General features: G+C 38.2%; 1 protein-coding gene across 1 annotated transcript in view; it reads right to left on the reverse strand.

The window, feature by feature from the left end:
- The window catches only part of CWH43 (cell wall biogenesis 43 C-terminal homolog), a 61,690-nt gene extending 52,730 nt beyond the window's left edge, over positions 1–8,960 (reverse strand). Inside the window, exons 1-2 of the mRNA XM_067531156.1 lie at positions 8,918–8,960; positions 5,250–5,441 (exon numbers count right to left, since the gene is read on the reverse strand). Of these exons, the coding sequence (XP_067387257.1) occupies positions 5,250–5,441; positions 8,918–8,960 (235 nt within the window). The remainder of the gene's footprint in view (positions 1–5,249; positions 5,442–8,917) is intronic.
- Positions 8,961–9,304: the final 344 nt, after the last annotated feature.

The raw sequence follows: 9,304 nt of genomic DNA on the forward strand, positions 1-9,304 counted from the left end.
TTTTTCCAAAAATTGTACGATGGCACGGTCCTTGTATATCTTATTCACTATTTCTTTACCAGTGTTTGACCCAAACAAAAATGTGTACAAGCAATTGGCAGTTGCCCAGTCCATAGGTCATCTGAAAGATGATAGCTACAAAAAATGTGTCAATGTGCCTCCCTTGGTGGTCTATCACACTTCAACTCGGACTTAAAAAGTTCCACAAATGGCCTGTTGCTCTAAAAAAGGGCCCTGTAGGTGTAATGTGTAAATTACAGAAAGAGTTACAAAACAAATTGTCCTCATCATGCCTGGTAAGGCTGACAAAGTAAAAAACTCCAATTAAAAGGGTGTCCTATGATAAAAATGGCCAATTTTGTGTGGTAACCGATCAAAGAAGGTACCACTATGGTCCCTTAAAGTGTCAGGTCACAGACCCAAATTTTTGTTTTACTCCAAAGCAACCTACTTTAATTGGAAATCAAGCGATTTTCCCAATTCCCACCTTTAATAACATCACTACCATGCTGTCTGATCCAGCCTATCAAGATTTAACTATACAAGTACACCAATATTCCTTGTCTATATTCTCCCATTAGGGTTATCATTAAAATCTTATTAAAAAAATCTGTGTCATACAAATTACTAGTAATATGACCAAGGCCAAACAAGCCATTACCCAATTAATAAATAAATAAAAACCCTTCAGTAAGCCCCTAAATAAAAGTCAAATTACAGGGATGGATTGTTGTACAGGAAATTGCAATAAAAATTATTTTCATCTTATTAGAATGCATGCAGTGTAAAACTAACAAGTATAAGCCAAAACCCAGACCCCGACAGGTACCAAATAATAATATTAAAAAACATGGATCCATGGTACCCATAACTGTAAGGCACCAAAACATAAAAAAACCCTCTCTCATTATGATATCCTACCTCCACCATAAGCTTGTAAAAGGGGGTTGTAAGACTGTCACCACAAGTGATTAACCATCCCTATCCACACTTGTGTAATGAGGTTCATTTTTGCAACCACCCCATCAAAGGGGAGATTTGTAACCTATAGGACTAGCCTGCTTGCCTGCACATATATACACACCTTTCCTCATAAATTTAAGTATTGTTGTTTTATTATAATAGAGTCAGATTCATATTAAAGTATTATAGCTGTAATGCAAGGTACCTTACAGGCCACATCCTGTATGAAAGCTAAGGCAGTCAGCATACATATGTTCAGGACCTTTGACCCAGATAAGAATAAGATGCATGTATGGTCATAATCTTTACCCTAAATAAGTCAGGCAGTATCAAAACAGGGAGGGGGCTGCCTAGTTTATGCCCCAAATAAACTCAAGTACACCACAAAACCAGCTAGAAATAACAAAAGGGGAAGATGAACAAACCATCTAAAAAAAAATAGATGTGTCTCAATAATACGCACATACCTGCCAACCTATAGAATAAGTGTACCCTAATACTTTGGGAGTGAAGAAACCAAGTTTGGACTTAGAGGGAGGACTCGTATTGTTAAAGTATAAAAAGGGCAAACCATGTTACTGGGGTGTAATCACCAGCTACTTCTCCTTGTGAGCTTCTTTGGGGTTTGTTAGACTCTTTTGTTCTTAGGATACTCATTATTATTTGTACATTTAGTCTTACTTAGCCTTATAGCTCTAGCACTGCCCAACTCCCACCCCTCCACTCAAAAAGTAAGAAACGAGACATCCCTTTCAACCAGGTCATCAGGAAAGGGTGTAAGTATATTAATCCAAAGCATACTATATATGTATGTATCTCATATGTGCCTTAAAACAAATTTGTACGAGAACAGTATAATCCTACACTCCTGGCAACCTTCCATAGCGCATTGCATCATGCTCCCAGCTAATGTTCATACATCATCTATTGTACCACCAAAATCTCTAGAAAAATAATTAAAAACTAATCTACTCTATATGTAGAGTGACATAAATAATTTCTTAGAGAGCTTTCAAAATGTTATATACGTCTGCCCACGTTGGACAATGCATCTTTGTTAATTTACCATAAATGATTTTAAGCCACTCTTAAACATGAGCAGATTGTGGAAGTGAGGGAAAAAGCCTGTTTATCTGACAGGAATATTGCACCTGCAAACCATATCTTAAAAAAGAAAAAAAAAAGTTGTTTTTGATAAATATGCTCCGTACCCCATCCCAACTATTTGAAGTTATAGCAAAATGAGACTTCTGATATTATACAAATCAAACAGGTATGCATTTCTGTAAATTTGAACATGAGATTTATTGAACTAAGAGATAAATATTGACCATGGCAAAGATGTAGCATTTTGCTCTAGATTTTCCTAATCTAATACCACTACTATAATTGCATGACTATGGCTACAATACAGAATTTCCAGATTAAAAAAATATATATATCTTCTCTGGTATAAGCAGTATTAGTTACTCCTGAATCATTTTACCCTTGCTTTAACATTACTATTATTTGGCCTACTAAATGTAAATATATGAGAAGTTGCACACTGTATGTTGTGTATATATAGATAAAAATGGACAAATTTTATAGGATTGAGTTGGTTTTTTTTAAATAAAACAGTATACCCAAGGTATAATGAGTTGTGTAGGTATGGAAATAAAGTGAGAGGTAGAGGTGGTTGGAAAAACAGGAGGTGGGATGGTTTCCAAAGAAAGTGTCAGCTTATCATTTTTAAAAAAAATTATGAAACACTTAAATTTCTGTAAAAAACAGACAGAGGAAAATTATGTTTAATCAAAAATCCCAATTTCCACTGAAAAACAGTTTTGACAGAATTCCAATTTCTCAAAGTTGTTTTGAATTCTCATCCAGCCCTCCAAAGTGCTTACAACCCCTCCCAGCTTGGTGTCATCTGCAGATTTTATAAACATACTCTCCACTCCATTATCCAAATCATTAATGAAAATACTGACTAGTACCAAACCCTGAACTGATCCCTGCAGGACCCCACTAGATACACCCTCCCAGTTTGCTGCAGTGTAAAAATATTCATGGGAGAAGATTTGTTGTCTGCATTGTTCACCAGTGTATAGTGTTGTGGATGACAAGCAGAACCTAATGATGTCTTTAAAAGAACTGAGAAGCTTCTGTCATTTTTATTATGAATTGCCTTTAATCTTCTCTTCCTAACCAATGCATTTCATTTTTCAAAGTTATTCTCCTGCACATTTTCCATTTAGAATTCTGCTATTCAACCACCTGAGAACAAAAACACAGTCGTCATTCATCAGTGCAAATAGATTCCTTTTTTCCTTTATTTGTACCAGTCATAGATATTCTGGCTGAGTTATATAAACCTGCAATAGTTAATGCACAAGACCGAGTCAAGAGATTCAGGTTTTCTTTTCAGCTCTGCCACAGTCTTCCTGTGTGACCTTGGTAAAGTTGGTTAACCTCTCTACCTACCTGGAGGTAACAATGCTAAATAGAAGAATTATTTTATGTTTGTCAAACACAGATCTTTTGTATTATTCCACATCTGTATTGTTACTGAGCTCTAAATTAACAGTAATCACAGAGAAAAATGCCCTGGAGCATCACAAGCTTATTGAAGTTGCTGCTCAATGTGCAGTCACAGTTAAAAAACAAACAACAAATGTATCAGGATGGACAAGGAATGAAATAGAAAATATAATACCATGTGTATAAGCAATGAGGCATCCTCACTGAGAATACTGTGTTCTAGTCTGGTTGCCCTATCTCTAAAAATGATACAGCAGAAATCAAAGGGGGTCAGAGATGGGCAACAAAGTTATTAGGGTCCTGGAGTAACTTGCATTTAATCAGAGACTGAACAGACAAGATGCTTAGTACAGAGCAGAGAGGAGTAAAAGGCTGTAAAAGAGTCTCCTTAGGGTTTTCTCCTAGATGGTGGGAGACCCTAATCATGGCCAGTTATTTACACAAGTTGGCTTATACACAGGCCCCAGTTCCTTATTTCTTGCAGGGGGACTTTCTTAAATCTCTTCTGTAGGGGATCAAAAGGAACATTAAATGTGCCAGCACACCAGAGAATAATTTCTTCCCAGAGCCCTGGAGGAGGGAAACAAGGCCAACAGTACCTTCTTACTTCAGGGGCCATCTGCGCAGTGGTTTTCAAGTAATCCTTCTGACTAGGCTGCTGAATCAGCGCACTCTGTCAGGCTTATTCTGGGAGTTCCCTGCACTTCCTGTAGGGTCCAAGTGGAGATCTGCTAGATGGAAGTCCCCTCCATGACTTTAGGAGTTGCTCCAGCAGTTTCCAGCCAAAGGTGATCTCTTCCCTCAGTTGACTGCAGTTTCCTCCTTTTTAAATACCTCCTCCTTACCAACTGCCATATATGATTGACAAGGGTGGGGCTAGTCCCACATGCAGGGCCACCTTTCTCATCAGTGTGGCTATATACCTCATCTCAGAGGTGATATGATAGCGACATTCTCCATACCATCCATTATTTCGTAAGTGAACACAATGTCCTGTTTATCAACTCTCCCAATACAAGAAGGAGGGGACAATCAACTAAACTGAAAAGCAACATATTTAAAAATGATCAATAAAACACTTTTTTACCCAGTTTTACCTAATTAACCCATGGAACCTGTTTGCCACAAAATATCATTGAGACCAAGACCTTAGCTGTCAGAAAGAATGAGAATAGCCGCAGTTAAAAAATATATATAATAATAATGAAGGGAAATAAACCCTCTTGTTTCAGGGCATAAGGCAGCTGCTAACTGACGGGCTAGGGAAAAGCTTTCTTTTTGAGCAGGTTATTTCATAATTGTCTGTCATCAGGTTTCTTTCACCTTCCTCTAAAACATCTGGTCCCTAGCAGCTGTCAGAGACATGGTACTTGTGTAAATGGACCACTGATCCACTCTGGCATGCCAATTCTTTTTTGTAATAGAGTTTAAAAAGCATTTTTCCTACAGAGTAAGACTTTGTGCTAAAATAAGAGGCTCTGTTTACAAGCAGAATTATAATTGGCTTTGCCTTTGGCTATGCAGTCCTGTTCTAAAAACCAATGCCATAAACGGATGAGATATTTCTCATATTTTACTGAAAAGCTTTAAGAGAAGAAAGGGGGGGAAGGACCGTCTATTCCTATGTGTTTTCAGAGTCACTCAAAATTTAAGACAGTTTGGAATGTTTAATCTTGCACCTAGATACCACAGTGATGGGTCACGGGTACATTAGAAATACCTTATATCGATTAAATGTTAAGCAAACCACAAAGTATACTTACCAACCATAGTCAGCCTTAGCAAAGCTAGGATGTACTTGTTGTTAGCCAATTTCCAAAAAGGACTGATTATTAATAATACTGGAGAAAGGAAAGCAACAGCAAAAGCTTCCAAACCAGTAAGTCCCAATATTTGTAGAGGAAAGTAATAGATCATGGGTGGAAGAGCATGGTACAGTGACCAGGAAATGTAACCTAAAATAAAGAAAACAATTACATTATGTATTTCTCATAACATGGTTAATTTAAGATTGCCTGAAAAGTAGTGCTTAGAGTTCAGAAAGTTGAACTTTGACTAGATAACAGCAGTGGTTTTTTTAGAGAAAGATATTTTCTATTTCATGTTAAATAACTATATTCGCTATATAAACTAGAAGGATAGTGAGGAAATAATCAACAGTTCATCAAATCAGAAGACATATTGATGGGCAGTTGGCCTGTGACACACTGTACCCCATGTACACCCTTATAGTGTGATTTGTGTGTCATTCATGTTCACCCTTATAATGTAACAGTGTATTGTCTAATGGAAAGTATGTCATGTAAGGTGTTTTTGGAATGCTCATGGCATATTGAACATTATTGTTATGGTAGCATGTTTCCTGCAATGTCATACATATGTACAGATATGAAAATCTGCTATGTCATATCCCCAAACGTGTATCTCACATGATTTGAACAGATGCAAACAAGCCCAAAGCTGTGGTTCCACGTCCTGCAGAGGCATGCACGCAGGAACAATGGACTGGGCTAAGCACCTTTGAGCACTTTGGCTCTACAGGGAAAAATCATGCCCATTGTCAGACATGGACAATCACCTGGGGGCGTCGAGGAAACTTATTAAAAGAAAGAAGCATCTTTGTCTCTGGGCTCTCCATTGAAATCCATCTTCCACTAAGCAACACCAAGGACTGAGAATCTACGCAAAAGGGGGGGCCTGGCTGCAAGACGCATTGCAACTAGCTGTGGATAAGCTGACATCACAGAAGCTATTGAAATATTAATCTTAGTTTAAGATGCAAGTTGTCTTTTAGTCAATTGTGACCAACTCCTTGATTTATAATTAATCTCTTGATTTATATTAATCTGATTTAGAATCACTTAAAATCTTACTGTATCAATAAACTTATTTGTTTATTTTATCTAAAACACTGCAAGCGGATTGAGTGTGTGCAGAGACCTAATTTAGAGTGACAGAGCTGGTGTGCATCAATTTCTTTGATAGATTGACGGACAAATGTAAATGAGCTTATAGGGTGCAGTGTACCGCACTGAACCCTGCAAAATAGCAGCTCCCAGGGTTGCATCTGGGACTGGGGGTGTTTGCTGGGAGTCTATCCCATGAGTGGCTGGACAGAAGCACTCCTTCACTAGATCAGGGACTGACTACTTGCAAGAGGCTGGGCGTGGGCTGACCTGGGCATGGGCTGACCTAGGCGTGGGTGGTTCACACAGCAAAGCGGGATAAGTCGGGGCCCAGGAGTGAGGAATTGGGGTGACACAGCTATACACCAGTCCAGATTGCAGGGGGGAAGGCACATGGCCACACTATTTTTAATTCTAACTGAGAAATGTTTCTACCAAACAGTGAATGCAGACCGATGAAGAGCCATACCACATCTTAAACAGAAGTGTTTGTGAGTCAAATAGACCAAGGCCCCGATCTTGCAAAAAAAATCTATTAAGAAGCTCTGCAGAGGTGCAGGGATCTGTACAAACAGATCTGACAGCAGGATCAGAGTCCTATGTATAAGTCAAATGATTTGGTTTACACCAGCATACCAAACAGGTAAAGAATTTCTGTGACAGACTTTAGCACTGACATTGTAGCTGCCCACAAAATGTAAGGCCCAAGTCTTACAAACACGTAGCACATCCTTCACTGGAAACGTGAGAAATTCCCCACTATGCCTAAAAGATGAAGAAGTAGAGTCAGATTGATAGGAAATAAATGAATGCCATAAGATGATCTAAAAATATTTTTCCAAGAATTATGGTATTATGTGTATAAATTCCAAAATTATCAGTGTGATATTTCTGTTCTATGGTGCAAGTTCAACATCCATCATTTTCACCATGCTTATGATGAAACTTAAAAAAGGGATACACTAAACAAAGTTATTACTAAAAATATGTTTACCTACCCATTAAAACCAAAATTAAATCTACTTTTCCATTTGGTATGCTATTTTCTTTTTACATTTTTTCACAATTTCAACAATGTAAATACTGTTGGGTTTTTTTGTTTGTTTGTTTTGGTTTTTGGTTTTTTGTTTGTTTTTTAACACACACACACTATTTTTAGTCAGTGTCATATACAAGTTCTCATATATCAATCAGTGTGATTCTGGTTGCAAACTCTGCAGGAGTTTTTTATTCTTATTCTTATTATTTCCACTGGATGATTTTATTTTAAAGTACCTTCAATAAACATTATCTGTGGATTTTAGGTTTTGTAAAAGCTGAGGATTTTGGGGTTTGTGTTTTGTTTTGGTTTTTTTTAATAAGCAAAGACTAAATTTGAAGCCAAATTTGAGCTAACAGTATCCCATTCAGTTTTTTCTCTACAGCAGCCAGGAAAAAAATGATCTATACTCATTTGTATAATCACACCAGGAACAAGATAGTCCCTTTCCCCTCCCCCACCATCAACTAGCTCAACGCTTTTCTTTTGCACTCTCTCTCATATGTTCTCTGCAAGTTGCTAACTACTAAAACACAAAACTACTATCTGCTCCCTGTGATGAGGTGGTACAGGAAAGTACTTATAGACACATATTTGCACACTTGTTTGGGCACTTACCCAGGGCTGCCATGAATATTCTGCACATAGTCATTGACTGATGGCCTGTTTAAACCCATTTTGAAAGCTTTCAAATGATGCACTGTATCTTTCATCTAAAGATGTTAACATACTCTCAACCTTAGAGACTATCACTGAAATGTAGCCACCTCTGAGGTGGAACACCACAGTACAGAGTAACACATTACACAAACAACAGAAGCCTTCCACAATTTTATTTCTGTTAATTCTGTACATTATAGGGTTGGGGTTTTTTCTATTGGCTTTCAGGTAATAGAAAAAATCCATAGCAGCCAATAAAGAAACCTAGTTAAGTGGCAACTAAGTGAAATGCATTCATCCTGTTTCTGACCCTATGAAACTAGGGAACGTCAGAAGAAGCAACTCATTCAAACCATCATCCGGCAAAAAGATTTTTTCCTCCCTCAGCACATATTGCTAGCAATATTTAAAAAGCAATCAGTTAGTTCCTCATTGCAGTGGGCATTGTTTCTAGTTCTTTGTCTGAGATCTCTCTGAAGCCAGGACAATTTGAATAAGGCAGATGATTTTAAATCTCTCATCAAAACACCCACAGAAAATATTCCATTTCCAAAAGGAAAAACTTTAAACATTGCCCTTAGCATTAGTCTCAAAATGAGGGACTCGCTCTCTAACCTCAGTGAAAGAGACCTGGCAGGTGTGATCTGGAAGCATTAACCCCTCACTCTACAGAGCAGTTTGCTGCAGCAATATCCTTCTGACTAGATACCCATGTCTGATAGCTAGTCACACACGTCAAAAGTAAAATTAATTTAACACATAATTCTAAGAGCATAAGAAACTATTAGCAATGAATAGCACAGGTCAGAGAGTCAGGGTCACCTACCCAAGAAGGTTTCCATCAGAATTTCTTTCCAAAGGAGAAACATCGCTCCGGAAAATATGTTTTTTCTTTCTTTCTTTCAGGAAACAGGTTCTATCCCTAGTGACTGAAAAAAATGCAGATCAACAGTTAAGCCTCCTAGTCCAAGCTGACTGCTGCACTCTGAGTGCCAGCACCACCCGGTGCGAACCTGCTCCCCGGGGAGGAGGGCTGAGCGCAACAGCGCCATCTGGCGTAATATGGAGTAAATGCGGCTGCTATTTCGGCGGCAGCATCCCATCATGTGCAAGCCATGAAGTTGTCACACTCTGAAGTTGTCTAGAACTCTGCAGAAATCATTCAGTGCTTCCTGATCCCTTTCCCCAAGGTACACCAGCCCGCTTGCGTTAC

The sequence above is a fragment of the Emydura macquarii genome, unplaced genomic scaffold (genome assembly GCF_026122565.2).
Source record: "Emydura macquarii macquarii isolate MOO-44397 ecotype Brisbane River unplaced genomic scaffold, CSIRO-AGI_Emac_v2 contig_3128, whole genome shotgun sequence".
NCBI classification, from domain to species: Eukaryota; Metazoa; Chordata; order Testudines; family Chelidae; genus Emydura; species Emydura macquarii.